Source organism: Tenebrio molitor, chromosome 3, assembly GCF_963966145.1.
Source record: "Tenebrio molitor chromosome 3, icTenMoli1.1, whole genome shotgun sequence".
Lineage (NCBI taxonomy): Eukaryota > Metazoa > Arthropoda > Insecta > Coleoptera > Tenebrionidae > Tenebrio > Tenebrio molitor.
The window spans coordinates 20,342,548-20,362,143 of NC_091048.1; the positions used below are offsets into that span (position 1 = coordinate 20,342,548).

The 19,596-nt window shown below is 35.2% G+C and overlaps 1 protein-coding gene across 1 annotated transcript; it reads right to left on the reverse strand.

Annotated features, from left to right (window-relative positions):
* Positions 1–9,821: 9,821 nt before the first annotated feature.
* LOC138126585 (craniofacial development protein 2-like) lies at positions 9,822–10,670 on the reverse strand. The gene has a single exon (XM_069042378.1). The coding sequence runs from the start codon at positions 10,668–10,670 to the stop codon at positions 9,822–9,824; it is 849 nt and encodes a 282-aa protein (XP_068898479.1).
* Between the last annotated feature and the right edge of the window lie 8,926 nt (positions 10,671–19,596).

Sequence of the window (19,596 nt, forward strand, 5' to 3'; positions counted from 1 at the left end):
GAATGTTTTGAGAAATACGGTTAAAGTGTTTCGGGAAACTGGAAGTGTAAAACGTAAGAAAGGGACTGGTAGGCAAACAGTAAGTACGTAAGTACAATAGCTATTTATGCATCAAGGGCGTTACAACAATGATTACGCCCGGAGAACGATGAATCCAGCTCGAGGGCTGTAGCCCGAGAGATGGATATTGTAACGGTCCGAATAGGTTCGCTAAATTAAGAATTTTAATTTTCTAAATAATTTCAAGGAAACATTTTAAAAGCCGTTCATTTTGGGGCGCAAATGCTAGTCAGTTGTAAATTTAATTTTATTGATGCCTTTGTCGGCAAGAGTGGTATAGTTTATTCCTAAACTATATGCAGTTGTATCAGTTTATAACACGAACTACGTGTATGAAGCTATCTCTTTTCAACACATTGTCAAACAAGTTCGTTGCCTCTGCTACGTTCAGTATTAAGATGGTCGCTCTATGCATCTCACTCTAAACCGTCGATCTGAGTAACATAGAACTATTGACGTCTGTCGGACTCGGGACGGCGTAAGATAAATGCAAAACTGCTCATGCGCATCATCCATAATTATTGGAAAATAGAATGATATTTGGATGATTCAAAGCGATTATTTCGATTCATTCGATTATTGAAATACATTTATCGATTATGCCCAACACTAGAAAATACTTTAATTTAAATTTAAATTGGTAGAATGTATGCCTTGCTGTCAAATACGGACGAACGGTATGTCGTCTTCTTGATCCAGGCGTGACGTCACTGGATATATTTCTGATATAAACTATACCACATTCCTCAAGTGAAATTTGCCAACCTTTCTTTGAAAATGCAGGTATGCGTCCGGTCCGAACACAACACAAAGATAACAGTTTTCAAGGGAAAAGTAAAATTCCAAAATTTAGTCGTTCGACGATTTGGGGAGTCCAGTTAAAATCAGGGAATAATTGAATTAATAAATTGGATGTTAGCAGGTTTCACATTGAGAGAACCACCAAATCAATGTTCATTAGGTTAATTTACTTTTTTAGCATTCTCAAATTTGTGGCATATATATTTGTAATTAAAGAGCTAGAATTGCAAATTAGAAACACAGCGCTTTATCGTAGAAAATAACTAGGATCGCTTGCACTTTTAGTTAGAAAAGTAACAAAGCAAAGTAGAAAGGGAGTCGGTAGAAAACATAGACAACACGGTAACGGCAAAGCCAGAGAGAATGAATTACGAATTAATTAGAACAGTTTTGGGGAATCAAATCAATGTAGAACAATTTTTAGAAGTAGCAGATCCACGGAATTTAGTTGCATGACATGGCACTTGCGTAACAGCGTTTCAAGCCCAATTTAGGTTTCAAAATAATGTTAATTTGTTTCATTTTAATTGTGTTTATTTCATTTTAATTCTGTTTGTTTCATTTTAATTCTGTTTAATTCTTGGTCAGTAATTCAGTGTTCCTGTTTAATTCTGTTTGTTCCATTTTTAATTGTGTTTGTTTCCTGATGTTGAGTTTATTATTGTATAGAGTCAGTAATTTAGTGTTCTTTTTCAGAGTTCTAATTCAACAACAAATTATGTATATTCGGTCTGGTCCTAACAAAAGTCTAAATTTAAACATTTAAAATAATGGTGAAAAAACGGAAACTGTAATTTCAAAAGTTCTAGAGATATCGAAAAGGTGTCGGTGTAAAGTAGACATAGACCATAGACAAAATAAGAACATATAGAACGCAAACTCCCTATACATTTTTTGGGCACAAAGTGTTTACCGCCATCTCTTATCCTGGTGACGGTGCAAAATCACAGCCTACTGGATGCGTTTACCTTTCCTTTGATTTTTTATCATTGCAAATTTTCACAACAAATTAAAACGCCAACAATTAGCACTTTCGATATTTTATTTTCAACCGTCTTTGATACAGTTCTGCTTTATTTTTATAAATATTATTCCTAAATGCTATCGTTCTCGTATCCTACCATTTAAAATTAAATTTTACCCCTTAATGTAAATGTGGTTAGATGAATTATTTTACCAATAATTTCATCTCCAATTTTAAGTGAACGAAAAATTAACATTAGGTACTTATGTTTGAATTACCGTTGAAATTTTGCTTTTAATATTATCGGTCGAAGTTATGTTACTCAATATAATTTTGAAAATATTATGAATCTTATTAACATTTTTTACAAACTCTAAAAAACTCATACTTGCCACTATCTACTAAATTTTAGTATAAATCCAAAAATCCTTCCAATGTGCTGTTTTTTAATCCAATTTTTTTTCCAAAGTAGGTACCTTGCGTAAGTGTAGGACTGCTTCCTGCCAAAATTTTGTGTGCCCCGGATTTTTCTAAACTCCACAAGCAAGAGGTTTCTCGCAACGTGGGCGAAATGTCCCTCCCTTCAGATTATTATCAAAGAGTTTGTCAAAAAAGTTATTGTTTTTGCAGTTCCCAAGTCTTCATCATTTAGGTTTGTTCTACCTGTTAGTTAAAATATATATTAGATTATTAACAACAATGTTATTAGAAATTACCACAGTTAACTAATAGCGTGATAGTTGAATTAATCATGATTATGACGACTCAAAACTTTAGTTGCATAGAACATCTTTTGGATCTTTTCTGCATGTCCGTAATTTTGTGGAGGGCTCTTAATTCGCCCCACGCTGAATCATAAAGATAAACCTTCACTACATGGTCCAATTTCACACTTAAAATTTCTTCGATTACTTCCCAAACCAAATCTTTTGTTAGCCTATAATTTCTAATTCCTTTAATAAGATGAGGTGTATCAAATATCTTTCAATTTGTTGACTGTTTTCTATATAAATTTTGCTTGATTCTCTCAACAACAAATTTAGCAATCTTAGCAGCAGTACTACATTATTTGTGAACGTGACACAGCCTCATTTTGAATTACAAGATAGTGACATAAAGATTGACACTGCTTTGACTGATTTTTAGATTATTGAGATTACTTTGATTTTAAGGTTTTGACTTTTTCAAGGCCATCTGAATCAAAAAGCTACGCTTAAGCGTAGCTTTTTGATTCAGATGGCCTTGGACTTTTTAAAACATTTGCGCCCTCTTGTGGTGTGGTGAGGGTGCGCTAAATGATTTTCCAAAAATTTATTAGGGACTTTTCATTCTATAGTATTTTATTTTCTCTATGGACATAGACTAAGGTCACTAAATCAACACACTACGTGTTAAGGTAGCGTCATTAGTGATTTTATATATCAATCCTTGTCGCACAATAAACTCAATCTGGGGATAAACAAAACAGTCACGTTTGAAAATTTTGAAGTGTCACTAAAGACTGTTGTCATTTTGCCAAACTAAATTCCCTGAAACTGATGTCTTCCTCGTCGCACTTACGACATTTGCATTTGTTATCTTTGTTCCACAATAAACTCACGCCAGGAATGTAATGGCTCTACCCATGATAGAAAGAAGACTGGTATACCCACTCACCGCCATTTTGAGAGCCAAATTTAGGGCCCCCTGGAGCCCGAAAAATAGTTCATAAAAATTCGCCAGATGGCAGTGTCTGTTTCGGGGACTGTCACTGTTGAATTTTGTACGTTAAATTTCGAAGTTTCAAATATTAGACAGTTTTTGTTTGCTAAAAATGAAAAAGTGTGTGCTTTGTGGCAATATAAAACTTGTAAATATGGATATTTCCTTATTCAAAACTCATAAATGACAGTCCCTCGTACATACAACGCCATCTAGTAGTAAGTTTTGAAGCGCACACCTGGGGTGCTTTTTTGACACGCTTATTTATTAGAGAAGTATAGGGAAGTGCGCGTACCAGTCTTATGTATATCGTGGCGCTACCTTAACACGTAGTGTGTTGATCTAGTGACCTTAGACGTAGACAACACAGTAAACCTATAGAACGCAAACTCCTATAATCTGTTTCAAAATCAAAAATCCACCACCTGTTGAATTATGTTGGCAGAAAAAAAGAAATCCCTAGAATAAGTTTCATTTTTTTGGGTTGGCCCTCCCTCCCGCCATAATTTGACATTGAACTGTTGAGTTTATTTACGTAACACAAAATAATTATTATGTACAAAAAGGTGGTAGCTACCATAACATCCCTTTTGAATGAAATAATAAAATGAGAATAAAAAACAAGATGAACTACGACTAAAACGACTCTCCAATAGTTTTCTTTCTAACCCCACTTTTTTCTGACACTTGCAGACACACTAAAAACAAAAGTAGGCGACGTTGTCGGTTGTATTTCCGAGGTAGAATGCAGTGTTGGTGGATTTTTGATTTTGAAACAGATTATATGCATTTTATCGGTTTTTTTGGAAACGCACCCACCACAAGCCGTCAGGGGACGCTGCCGTTTTATAAAAATAAAAATCGCAGAAACTTATGCCAAAATTAAAAAAATATATATATTTTGACATATTAAGTCATAAATAATAAATCTACTGTTACGAGAATTTGCTTTTTGCAGAGTGCAAAGGTATTTAAACCATGTGGAACACGCCATAGATTTTCAAATCCAATTAAATATCCTGGGCATTTTATGGAATGGATTAAAAACACGGGTAACAAACAGTTATCAACTTTGTAGCCTATTAAAATGTAGGTATAACAGCTACATTGTGTGTGGACTTCATTTACCAGCAAATACTTCGGCACGAACAATAGATAGCTGAATGTCGCCGTACCCTCGACTCAATACAACTTCCCTCCTTTTCCAGTCCAGACTTACTACCAGTAATAGTAAAAAAATATTGATAATTAGGTATATTTTAACTGAAAACTATTTTTTATAGTCAAAATAAAGAGCAAAATTTTGAAGGTGAGGAAGCCATAAATCTCTGTTTGTCGCAATTGAGGAAAAGAAACACCAAATCAAAATTTATAAAAATGCAATGGAAATGTATCGAAAAAAATTGAAAATAACAACTTCAAAATATAATATGTAGTCTTTTAATTTCATAAATAAATTATTTTGAAAATTAAAATAAATAAAAAAGCCAGGATATCCAGCTGGATGTGTCTTATTTTGCACCTACCACAAGCCAGTAGATGGCGTCGGGACACAAAAAACTATGGGAGTTTGCGTTCTATAGGTTTACTGTGGTGTCTATGAAAGTAGAAAAGTAGACATAAAGTAGAACCGAGCTGATTGGTCACTTTGGTCAAGTAGGGGTTGCGAAAGTGGGGTGGATCACAAATGATAAAACCGAATGCGGAACGGGAAACGAGGTTTTTTTGATTCGCTCGGGGTTTGATCTCCAAAGTAGCCGGAGGTACGTTCAGTACTTCTAGCAGCCATTTTGTGACCACGTGCTTTACAAGGTAAATTATTTCTCTAATTCTTGTACATTATTTGTAGTCGCGATTTAATTAGTCAAACAGCGTTTAGTTCTTTATCGTTCTAAAGTAAAGATTATATTATTTTCTTTAAGCATTTGACGACCATGTGACTCTTCAGAATCTTGAATTAAATTCTTTTTCGCGAAGTATGTGATCTACTTGCATTTACCGATTGGGGAAACATGTATCTCGCCAAGGCGATCTATTACAAACTTACTATAAAATAACTTCATTAATTATTCATTATTTGGGACCCTTCGCCGTCGGGGAAGCTCCCGCCAGTGTCCGTCGCACTCAATTAGCTGTGGTCCGGCGTAAATGCACAAACAGCTGCGTCACCCGTAAACGGGACAGTGACCAAACTAGGCCACCTGACACGTGTCTGTTAGAACCTTTTTCCCTTTTATTTTCAATCACCGAAGTAGACGAGGCTTTGACTGAAGGTTTCCAGGGCATCGCGTCGGGTTTAATTTAATTGGGGAAACAAGTCAAATCTAAATCGGATCACATAGTTCGCATCTCAAACTCGTAAAATGCTGTTCACGCCAGAAACTTCTGTATTTGCCCAGCTTAGTTATGTATTCATGAGTCATATCTCAATGGGCCACGAGTCAAATCAAGTCAAATCATTGGGTCAAATTTCCACCAACTTCTGTTATTAAATTCATTTATTTATTCACACTGTTCGTTGGGACCAAACGCCACCACACTCGATTATTTGTTAAATAAAATTTAAGTGAAGTGTGCTCAATCGTTTTAATTCCATTTTTTGAAAAACCTTCCGTAGGATACATAAATATTTCTTTTATTATTATTTTTATTTCGTATTTTTCCACAAAAATTTTATCCGAGGGAATGCGGCAACCAACAATACACCAAATGAGGGAGGAAAATTTATCGAGGAAAACTCAAGGAAGTCGAAACGTTTCAATATCGTTCGATGGGCGTAATCATTCGGTGACGCCGTGGTACATACAGTTGGCTTCAAAAAAAACGGGAAATGCAATTTGACCTAATGTGAACTGAAAATTTAATTTGTCAATTTATGTCAATTTGTGTCTGTTGGGCAGTAGTATTTCTTAACCTAAATTCTAAAAGGCCGTTTCAAACAAGGAGTATATAAGTATAAGGAGGGGACATACGCAAGCTTATGGGCGCGGTAAATTGAAGCGGTGAGGGACAAGGAAACGGGTGCAATTTTATGCAACCCGTGAGGTACGCCCCAGTTAACACTACTTGAGATGTTGGGAATTAACAATAAAACTGCAGGAAAATAATACACTATATTTTTTTTGCATCACAAATGTATTCGGAGTATGAGAAACTAGAAAACCACACTAAATATCACAATGCAAGTGATTTGATTTACTTTCTTGGGGCTTACTAATAGCAGACATGCGCATTAAGGCGGCTTCACTCGGCCGGCCGTATGTCCCCTCCCTATTATTCTATACTCCTTGGTTTCAAACTATAAAAATTTAATAAAATCTGACAAAGCTTTTTCTGACAGTTCCCGTTTTTTTTGAAGCCAACCGTACAAGATTTTATTTTTTTGTTCGACACTGTCAGAATTTGAGAATTTTCTCCTGTGTGAACGGATTTTGATAAATGTCACAACTTTTCAAAACGAAACGTCAAGCCAATTTTAAAAATTTTAAGCGATTTGGAGCCTTTAAGGGTCACGTTGAACAAAAAAACGTATTCAACTCGTTCGTGTGTAAATTGGGCCTTTTTTTGGCACTCGTGAGCTTTTAAAACGCTCGTTTCACTCACGTTTTAAAATGGCCCACGCGTGCCAAAAAAGGTCCAATTTACGCACGAATTCTTTAAATAAACTACTATTTCAGTACGTTCTTTAAAAAAAAAAAAAAACATTTGGTAGTCTATGAAACAAAAACAAATTGTTACAGGGTGACTGACGAAAAACTTTTGACGCTGTATCATTCTTATTCTTCATCCGATTTGAATAAATGACACATCAAATGAAATAGTTTGAAAAACACTTCATTATTATCCTATTAGATATTTTTTTCGACATCTATTTTTTGACAGACGATAGCCAACCTTTTTTTTCAAATTACACTCTATATATTTTTTTATTCGTTCTTATCTTCTTCTGAATATTCGTACATTAAAAGAAAAAACAAAAAATGTATTTTAATTGAACAAAATTGAAAATCAAAAATCAAGTAATCAAATTTGTAAACAATACAAAATCTATTCTATATGTATATATACATACAGGTTATTCACGAGAGGGGTACTTCTGAATTTTTATTTTGCCGCAACCAACAATACCAATGGCAGTAACTACTAAATCAAATGTATTATTTCTTTTAAATTAGAAATCAAAGTAAGTTGGATAGATTTGTGAGAAATGTCAGATTGACAGATAATCTGTATTTAATCAAATTTCAACAAATAAATTAAAAAATTAATTTAGTGTAAAAGGTGTTCAAAGTGTCTACCATCGGCTTCTAAACATCCGCAGCGGCGATAGAATTCTTTCCACACACTCCATAAATGAGGAGCATGTCAGTCTTTTCGTCGTTATTGTAAAAACACATTTTTCGAATTGACAAAGATTTTTTGCTTTAACGTCAAGAGACAGAACTAAGAGCCATCGTGGATTCAGTTATAATTATTTTCAAAATTTTAAATCAAGATATTGTTGCAATGTGAATAATGGGTTGCCGTAAAAAGAATAACCCTGTATATAAGCGATTATTCGATGCCGAATTTAAGCTACTCCTATTGGAGTTTTTCGATTCTGTTTTTCCTGCGGTGAATCACTCCGCCTTGTTCTTCTCTCTTGTTATCTTTAGATTCTGCCTTGCTCCCTGGCTGCTCGTATGGTTTTTTCCCAGCTCTTCCTATCTTGAATCTTGATTCTCCAGTCCTCTATTCCTATCCTTCTAATGTCCTCGTGTATCTGGTCTTCCCACCTTATCCTTGGTCTGCCTCTTGGTCTTCCTTCTACTGGTCTCCAATTTAGGGTTTTTCTTAGTACCTCCTTTGCACGTGTCCGAACCACTTTAGCCTTTGTGTTTTCACAAATCCTACAATATCTTGTCCCTCGATTATGTCCCTTATTTCATGATTCATTAGTGTCCTGTATTTCCCTTCTTCTGTTCTTCTTGGCCCTGCAATTTTTCTAAGTACCTTTCTTTCAAATATCCCAAGGTTCTCTTCGTCTGTAGTAGTGAGTCGCATTGTTTCCGCTGCATAAGTCGCTACGGGTCTAATTGCTGCCTTATAGATTTTTATCTTTGTTGCTCTGCTGATGTGATGGTCCTTTAGGTATCTTTGATACTTCCAGTAAGCCTTATTCGCTGCTTGTATTCGCTCTTTGATTTCGGCGCTTCGTTCATTTTTTTCGTTCACGTTCACTCCCAGGTATTTAAAATTTTCTACATTTTTAAACGTGTAACTCCCTAGGTTTGTTTCTTTGATATGGTCTGTCTTTTTTCTCGAGATTATTTAGTCTTATCTTGGTTAAGTTGGAGACCTCTTTTTTCTGTTTGTTGTTACACCCTCTGTTGTAGATATTCTTGCTCTTGAGTTGTCCATCGTCATTTTCGTTAGCTTGATTAGTTTCTCTGGTATTTGCATTTGTTGCATTTGCTCCACTAGACTGCGCCTGTTTATGTTGTTGAAGGCTTGTTTGAAGTCTATAAATAATATATGTAACTCTATGTCGTGTTCATAGCTTTTCTCTATTATTTGTGATATAACGTGTATTGCGTCTATGGTTGATTTGCCTTTTCTGAATCCATTCTGATACTCCCCTAATTTTGTTTCTGTGTGTTCTGTCAGTCTCTTCCTGATAACCAATGTTAGTATTTTATATGTTGTGTTGAGTAACATGATTCCTCTGTAGTTGCTACATTGTGTAGGATCTCCTTTCTTAAGTAGTGGAATGAGTAGTCCTGTTCTCCATTCTTCTGGCATTGTCTCGCTCTGCCATACCGCCACTAGTATTCTATAAACTCTGCTTAGCAGTTCGTGCCCTCCTTGCTTGATTAATTCATTACTGATTTGGTCCGGCCCTGCTGCTTTCTTTGTCTTAAGCTGTGCGATGATCTCCATGTATTTGTCGTAAGACGGCGCGTCGTCCTCGTTGTTACTGTCTTCCATTTCCGCTTTTTCTTTTTTTCTCCCTGTAATTTCTTTTTCTTCCCTAAAAAGTTCCGTGTAATATGTTTCCCATCTTTTGTTATCTATTCTTTGTGTCTTTTTACTCGTCGAGTTCCCGTGTTTTATCAGTTCATACAGTTTCCTGCTGTCCCTATTGTTGACTTCCACTTCCTGCATAAGCTCCCTAATCCAACTTTCTTTTTTGTGTTTGCAGTATTTGGTCGCCTCTTTTCTTTTTTCTTTGTAGTTCTCTAAATCTTCTAGGTTTCCCGTCTTTAACCATCTGTTTCTGGCTTGGTTCTTCGCCTCCGTTCTTTTTTCGCACTCCTTATCGAACCATTCCTTTCTTTTTCTTGTTGTTCTTCGTTGTTGCTGCCGTGTCTATTGTGCTTTCTTTCAGGTTCTTCCACTTTTCCTCGATGTCTACTTCTTCTTCTCGTGTTTCCAATTTTTTTCTCATCTCTTTTTTGTACTCATCGTTGTGTCTCGTGTGGTTTAGCTTCTCTACATCCCATCTATTTTTCCTACTGCCTCCTGTTTGTTTGACCACCTTCATCCTCATTTTGGCGACAACCAAGAGATGGTCTGAGTCGACATTTGCCCCTCTGTATGTCCTAGCGTTTTGTATTATTCTTTTCCACTTTTTGGAGATTAGCATGTGGTCTATTTGGTTTCCCTCTGTCCCCCCTGGAATCATCCATGTAATCTTGTGCTCTCTTTTATGTTTGTATTGCGTGCTAACAATGAATGTGTTTGTTGCTGCCGCCAGGTCGCAAATCTTCGCTCCGTTGTTGTTAGTGATATCGTGGATTGTCTCTTTCCCTGCTACCCCTTCATTGCGTTCCTCCTTCCCTATCTTCGCATTGAAGTCCCCCACTATCATTAAGATGTCGTTTCTTTTTACTTTCTCACGTACTTTTTCCAGTTTGTCGTAAAATTTAGTTTTTTCTTCTTGCTTGCTATTCTCTGTTGGCGCATATGCGTTTATCATTGTTATGTTTGCTTGCTTGTTTTCGATTCTGATCCACGATATTCTTCCATCCACCGCTTCATATTGCATTATCTTGTTTCTTATCCCCCTCCTACTAAAAATGCTGTTCCGTTCTTCCCTTGCTTTTTCTCCCCAGCGTAACATAGTGTGTAGTTCATTTTGTCTATCTTTCCCTTTCCTGGCCATCTTGTTTCCTGTATTGCGAGTATTTCTATTTTGTATCTTCTCATTTCTCTCGCTGTTTCAGACATCTTCCCTGGCGCTAACATTGTTCTTACGTTCCATGTGCCCAGTCTGATGGTTTTCTTATTCATTTTTCCCTTTTTATTCGGTTTTTTTTTGCTCGTTTGCCCAGGTTTGTCGGTTCAGTTTATTCATCACGTTCCGTTTGCGTCGTCCTTTTTTTTTGCCTTGTCGTCTTTGTTGTGCCTCTTGTATCGCTTCTCAGTTTTTTGGAGCCTTAATTTCTCCTACTTTCATGAGCTTTTGCTCCTTTTTGTTCCATTTCCAGCTCCTACCGTCAATTTCCGCTCACTGATACTTTACTCTTACTGTGGCTCCATTAATTCTTTCTTTCTTGGCGAAGTCTCTGATGTTTTCTGAATCTCTCTTTCCGTTAATGTTAATGCGGAATCAATGTAAATCTCTTTTCCTCTAATTTTTCCTTTTGTCTTTAGGACCATTAATTTTTCATCCCACTTATTCATTTCCACGTTGTACTTATCTTGCCCTATCTTGTACACCTTCTTTACTTTCACGTTTAGGCTCAACTCTTTGTTTATCATTTTTTCCATTGTGTTTCTCAGTAGCTCTTCGTCTTCTGTCTCCATCCGCATTCCTGTCAGGCCCGTAGCTACGGGGGGGCCAGGTGGGGCTCAGCCCCCCCTGAAAGCGGTAACTGCCCCCCCCTGGAAAAATTGGGACATAACTACTACATACTTTCAAAAACATATTTTTTATCCATCCAAAAATTAAATGAGTAATGCATGAGTTCGCTCGACTTTATTTAAGAAAGCGATTTGAAAACTGACCCGGCTTCTTGCGGTATCCGGTGTCTTTTAACTGTTTTGCTTTGAAAGCAATAAAATTCGAGTAACGGATTTCTAAAAAGCCAAAAGAAGTATGTAGAGCTTTGCTGGGAAACAAACAGCTCGCTTGTGAATATCATATTCATTTACTCTTGCCTCTTGTTAGTAGGTATCAAGAAGTGCTAAAAAACAGACCCCTAAAGTTTTTCCAAGTGGAGTTTTGTGTATGTGTTGAATTAACTAAAATGGACAAATTTTTAATTAAAAAAAGTATTCCAAAAGAAGATGGTCCCTCTACGTTATCATCTACTTCGAATACCCAAAGTGAAACAAATTTGCCACCGACAGACATTGCAGCAATTGGAGATGATATTATACACATAAAATTACCGTTATACCCAAAAAACAGAGATGGACGCAGTTTCAATAAAGAGTGGTTTGAAAAATTTATTTGGGTTGAATATTCTCCCCGCAGAGACGCAATTTACTGTTATGCTTGTCGTCAATTTCAACCTCATGCTTCAAAAGAAAATGTATTTACAAGCACTGGATTTAAAAATTGGAAAACTGCATTGGAAAAATCAAAGGGATTACCAAAACATAACTCTTCGAATACACACATTTTATCAATGGCAATGTGGAATGAAAAAAAACTCCGGTTATCAAAAGGTATGGAAATTTCTTCACTAGTAAATGACGAGGTACTTCAACGAAATCGATATTACGTAACATCAATTGCTGAAATTATACAGTTCCTAGCTGTAAATGAATTACCTATGCGAGGAAGCTACAATATTGAAGAACATGAAGAACAAAGTTTATTTAAAAACCTCTTTGAATTTACGTTACGTAAAGATAAAAAATTGATGGAATGTTATAAAGGGAGTCCACGGAATGCTACATATCTTTCACCAGAAATACAAAATGATGTCATTCAAATTTTGACCGACTGTGTTCGCGAAAGCATTGTGGATGACGTAAAAAATGCGGATGTACCTTGGTTTACAATTCTTGCAGATGGTACTAAAGACAAAAGAGGTCGAGAAAATTTCGCCCTCGGGATTCGCTATGTAAAAGAAAGCAAAGCTTATGAGTCGACTTTGTGTATCAAGACTACTGAAGAATTAGATGCTCACTCATTAGCGGAATTAACTTTAAATATTCTTCAGGAAAGTGACATAAACACTGATTATTTACTCAGTCAGTGTTATGATGGAGCCTCGGTGATGAGTGGAAAGCGAGGTGGACTACAAGCAATAATGCAGCAAAAATTAAACCGGCCTGTACCATATGTTCATTGCTGCAATCATCGTCTTCATTTAGTTGTAGTAAAAGCGATACATGAGGTTTCTGTTGTTAAACAATTTTTTGATCAGTGTTCCATGTTGTATATGTTCCTCAAACGTGGATGTGTTGCCAAAAATTACAAAGGACAAACATTGAGTCGTCTTTTAGAACAACGTTGGAATGGACACCTTCATGTGACCGATATAATTCATAAAAATTATAAAGACATTTGTGACGTTTTAAAATTGGTCGCTGCAAGTAAAGAATACAATGGCGAGGATGTAGCAGAAGCTAGCGGTTTGCTTAATGTAATCAGAAAACGTGAATTTCGGTTCTGTGTGGTGTTCATGTGAACAATATTAAAAACATTGGAACCAGCAGACAGACAATTGCAAGCACGCGAAACTAGTCTTAATGACTCTACAAAACTAATAGATGCTGTCATAGAATCTCTACAAAATTTGCGAACTGATCAGAATTGTTACGAGGAAACATTGCAGTACAGTACCACTGGAGATTTTGAAGTTAGTGAATCAGAACATCGTACTAAGAGAAAAAAAACAGCTAGCTCAACTGTGAAAGATTTTGTCGTTATGGAAACAACTGGATTAAACGACGAGATTGATGAAGACAATATTTTACTAAAACAAATATTTAATGAGATATTAGACATAATTTTAATAGAAATGAATAAGCGGTTCAGTAACAACAAAGAATTATTAAAATCCATTTCTGCGGCGGAAGCATTAGATTTTGACAACATTCAACATCTATCTTCCCTTGGGATTACATTGCCTTCGAAAGAAGAATTCGCAGTTGTTAAATCTTATCTGCAAAAAATTGCAAGTGTTAATACATTTGAAGAGATCTACCGTCAAAAGACAGCCTTTGAAGATACATATAAATTATTAGCTACTGCACGGACATTTGGGTGCAGTACAGCATTGTGTGAATCAACATTTTCTGTCCTCACAAGAATTGACCGCCCTCAGCGTTTATCAATGACGCACCAAAGATTGGCAAACCTTGTTTTTCTGGGATTCGAAAAAGATAGAACAAACAATGTAGATTTCCAAAAAGTTTTAAGAAAATTCAATGAGATGAAAAATAGACGTCTACAATTATTTTAAATATGTTTATGTTTGTATGTATATTTTTTCTTTCTATTCAGATATTTAATCAAATATATGCTTATACAAAAGAATTAAGTATTTAAGTCATTTAGTAACACTACCTACTTTAAAATATCACGATGCCCCCCTGTCCAACTAGTGTGCCCCCCCTCCGTAAACATTCTACGGCCCTGATTCCTGTCACTATCAAGTTGTTGCGTATCTTGTCCTTTTTGAGTTTTTCTATCTTTTCTTCTGTTTTCGTGATCTTTTCTTCCAGGTCCAGCTTTTCCTTCTCCCAGTTTACCTGCATGATTCTTACATTCTCTCTAAGGCTTTTCATTTCTTTGTTGTTTTGACTGATGTCGTTGCTCATTTCCTTCACTTCTCTGCTCAACTCTAGTAGTATTTGCTTGATTTCCTCCATGTTTTGGTCCTCTGTTTTTTCTTGTTTTAGCTGTGTTCTGCCCACTTGGGTACCTCCTCGGAATAGTTTCTGTTCTGTTTCTGGTGAAGAGTCGTGATCCGGTTTGTTTCTTTTGTTGTTATTCATGGGTTCACTCGATTCCACTTTAACCCGTCTGTATTCTGTGTTGCCTACTAGTTTTGTTTATCTTCGTTCTTGCAGACTTTTCTTACCGCGGAGCGATAAGCGCCTCCTTATCGCGGAGCGATAACAGCCTCCTCCGTTTCTGTCTCTCTGCGAGTCGGCTCTTTTTTCACGATGCTCTACTTTATATGGCTGTTTCTGACTTGCGACTTACGGTTTTTGGTTCTGCGGTGTATCTTAGTCTTTTCCTGACTAGTTCCCTGGTTTATTCTTTGTGAATATCTTGTTTTTCTCGTAAAATCACGGAGCGGTGCACACTCACGACTACTACCATACTTTACTTTTTTCAATCACAAAATCTATTCTAGTTGCTCAAAATTTACTCAATGCTGTTGTAGACACTATCGATGCCTTCTAGAAATGCCCACCTTTGCATTCAGTAAAAAATTTCGGGTTTTTTTCTGACATACTCGCACTATCCTTTTTCTTAACTCTTTTTGGGTACCTGGTGGGGTCAAATAAACATTGTCTCGAATGTTTCGAATGAATATAAAGAAATCCAATGGATTCAAATCTGAGGATCTAGCGGGCCATCGAATAGCTCCATGAGGACCCATTCATCGTTCACCAAAATGATTTAAATGATTTAAAAATACAACATTCATGCGTGTATTATGTGGTATGGCGTCGTCCTGATGAAACACGACTCTATTGCTATTAGTATCTCATCCAGAAAGTTGCTTATTACGTTTGATAATAAATAATATGATATTTTGTTTGACCGAGACTGCTATCAATAGAAAAGGGACCCACTAGTCCATTCTATCTCCAAAAATGCCACACCCCACGTTAACGCTAAATCGTCTTTGGAAATTTTCTTCCACAGCAACATTATTATTATTATGATTATCAAACTGTTTTGACAAATGAATATTCAGAGCTTACTTAGTCATTTCGAGCATTTAGAACAAACTTCTCTCTTGTTTATTTTGGTCACTTGATTTTTAAATTTTGTACATTTACTCTTTAATTTCTTGACTTTTGTTTAATGAATGGGTATAGTTCTTTACATTTTTATAATCAGAAGACAAATCTCTACAATACTGAATAAAAAAAAAAGTACAATGCTATTTGAAAAAAAGAAGGTAATGTTCATGTGTCAAAAACTGGACGCAAGAATTTTTTTTTTTATTTAGTTGGTATTGAAGTGTTTTCAAAATTATTTCATTTGATGTGTCATTTATTCAAATCGGATAAAAAATAAGCAAGATACAGCATCAAAGGTTTTTCGTCAGTCACCCTGTATATGCCGTTCACGATTGTTTTATTAGCAGCACGTTTCACTTATTTGTTGATTCTTATTATTTATATTTAAACATGCCCAGAAAAACAAGACACTTAATGAACATTTAACCTCAAAATTACAAGTCTCAACAAATTGTACACTAGACAGCGTTGCCGATAGTAATTATCGAGGAAAATGCGACGTTGGTGGTTTTTTGATTTTTGAATTTTATACGACGATTTTTTTTATCAATGAACCATAGGGATTTACATGGTATAAACTTTATTTCTCGTTAATGGTGTTTCTACTTATAATTTCAAAATTATTTTTTACACACTGTTAGCTTACTTAATTTTTTATAAGATCTGATAGTTTTTTTTAAATGTTATTTATAATACATTCATTTTTGTTTTAGACCAGAGTAGGCTATTTTAGTTTTTTTAAATGTTGGTATCGGGGCTATGTCAAAATAACAAAATCAAAATTGTTCGAACTGCCAGTGTCAAATTTGACATTATTATTAAGTATTAAGGTAAATTAGTTTTAAATTTGTGCAATATTTACATTTATCACTAAATACACACATTATTGAGTCCTCGAAACTATGTAGTTAATTGGAAAATGATAATGCTTGGCTACATGGTCATGAATTTTGACAAGAAAGTGTAACCTCAAATATTATACATGATGTATATTGTCATTCAGCCAGTCTTACCATACAACTCGCCAAATTTCCATAGCCTACTCTGGTCTAAAACAAATGTGAATGCACTATAATCTGTTTCAAAATCAAAAATCCACCAACACTGCATTCTACCTCGAAAATACAACCGACAACGTCGCCAACTTTTATTTTTAGTGTGCTTGCAAGTGTCAGAAAAAAGTGGGGTTATGAAAGAAAACTGTTGACAGTTGTTTGGGTCGTAATTCATCGTGTTTTTTTATTCTCATTTTATTATATCACTCAAAAGTTATGATACGGTAGCTACCACCTTTTTGTACATAAAAATTATTTTGTGTTACGTAAATAAACTCAACAGTTCAATGTCAAATTTTGGCGGGAGGTTGGGCCAACCCAAAAAATTAAACTTATTCTAGGGATTTCTTTTTTTTTTGCCAACATAATTCAACAGGTGGTGGATTTTTGATTTTGAAACAGATTATATATGTATTATAATCTGTTTCAAAATCAAAAATCCACCAACACTGCATTCTACCTCGAAAATACAACCGACAACGTCGCCAACTTGTGTTTTTAGTGTGTTTGCAAGCGTCACAAAAAAGTGGGGTTATGAAAGAAAACTTTTGACAGTCATTTATAATTGAATTTTTTTAATAAACAATTGTCAAAACGTTGTCATGTTGGTATGAGCCAAACAGTGATTTTCATGATAATACGGTTAGTTACACTGTGTCAACATTTTTTTAATGTAACTGAGCCTGCGCCCTGACGAGCGAGAATGTATTTCAAATTCGAAAAAGATATCTGCTAATTTTTCATTCAACTTGTTTTGAAAATGAATTCGCGGAAGAAAGGTACGGGAAGAGAAGTGAACATAACCTTAACTATGATTTGATGTCAAATTGTTATACAGCTGGTCCATATGATCACATTCTAGAGTGGTACAGAGTGGTTTTTTACTTAATTTTGACATTAACAATTGTTTATTAAAAAATTTTCACTATAGGTCGTAATTCGTCGTGTTTTTTTGTTCTCTCACTCAAAAGTTATATAGTCTGTTTTTTAATCAAAGAACCAGGACCTGTTGACTTAGGTTTGTAATAATAAAATTTTACTAAATATAGGGAATTTAATGATATCTGTTGGCCACGACGGGTGCAACTGAACTGCGCACAAAATCCATTAGATCCTTAATCCGACACTCAAACTGCGCTCAAGAATTTTTTTCTGCCTGGACTGACCTTTACAAACACCTGAACTGCGCTCAGTATCCAAAAGGATTAGAGAGATGGTGAAGTAACCATTGATTCAAATTCCTTTTCCCTCACAAATCAAATTATTTATTTCAATATTTTTACAAAATGTAAATGTTTATATTATAATACATAACATAAAAAGTAATATATTTACCTATTACAAATTCGCAATACTACTAAATTTATACGAAATACATTTAACAAAATTATAACGTGATATTTCAGGCCTATCTAACTGTATAATTTTTGATCGGATAAACTTCTGTTTTAACAATATTTCCCGTCGAATATATTTCTTTTCATTTCGCTTAATAGAATTAAGTTTTACATATGTGTCGGTTTGCATTTCCAACAATACTTTTAAAAATGAATGTATGTTTGGATATGGGCTTGAATTTTCTCTTTTAAATTTAGAATGGAAAGATTCGCATGTGTTTGTCGTCCTTAAAATGCTGCAACTGTTTTCCGCCCATATCTCTGGGGGAAATTTAGACTCACTGTCGATGTAATTGTCAACCAAATAATCAGCAAACTGGTCAAGTTTCGAATTTTCTGGTTTTTCGCACATGAAATCTTCCGCGAAACAATCTCCCACTTCCGCCGGTGGAAGAAATGTCAGTCCGAATAAATGTTTTAGCCAGGTTCCAATAGGAGACTGCTCGTTTTTATATTCTGAAGCTAGTCCCAGTTGCTGTATTTTACGCCACCTGTAATAAAAAATCATTTTAAGTTATGTATTATTTGCTTAACAAATAAAAAAGAAATATGAAATAATACGTACCATGATTGTGCAAGATGGAATCGGCATCCAATAATTTGAACTCCTTGCCAAACTTCTTCGACGCTTAAATGAATTGCCATTTCGAAATCAATTACAATAGTCTTCGGGTTTAGAATACAATGCATCAAATCACATTTTTCTTTTAATATATTAAATAGTCTTAAATGTGTACTTTTTGATTTATTTTTCAATAAACAAAATACTACCGGCACATAAACCTCATTGCACAATGCATGTATGGTAAAAAGTTGCCCAAAGAATTTTGTGCAAAATTCGAATGTGCCGTCCATGTAAAGAGTGTCTTGTTGGCACATAAATTCGATATTGCTTTTACAAGAAAACACAACGATATTTTCTGATAGATTGTTACACAACAAGAACGGTTCTTCCTTACTTGTTTTTAAGTTCGCAGTATTTAAAAATATTTGTACCTCTTCAGCCGATCTTGGCAATTTTGGCACTAATTGTAATCGTGCACGATTAATATTGTTTCTTATGTATCGAAAATCGGTGACAGATATAGTTTCTAATGCGTCTCTTTGATTATTTAATTCTTTCCGAATTAATTTCGCTGGTTTGGCAGAAATGTCTTCTTGGGCTTGTCTCTTTAAGGAGTTACTGACTTTTTGTCTTACCAATAATTCTTCTTCCAAATTGTGATTGTGAGTACAGTGGCGAGCACGGAATTTCGCACACATTGGACATTTCACTGACTTAATTTTATTAAAATGAGATACCTACTGGCGGCAGTTTCGTGACAGTTTAGGTGAAACATCAGTCATGATCACATATATCATGCGTATCCCACCTCATTATTGATTATAATGACAATAAAGCTTAGACTAGATAGTTTTTTTTTAATGACGTACAAATTGGCGTGCGAAATTCCGTGCTCCCCACTGTACCTTCTTTTCTAGAAAAAACTGAATTTAGAGTGTAAACTGTTGCTATGCAATTTTTGTTTGTACACCGCCACACTGTTTCTTCACTTGTTTTTAAAACTCTGTATTTTCTAAACTTGTATTTTTCAAAAATTAACAACAACTGTCCACGTTGACTTAACATAGTATCAAAATTTTCCATATTTACGCTTTTAGTAAAACTAAAATTCACAAATAACTTATATTTGTT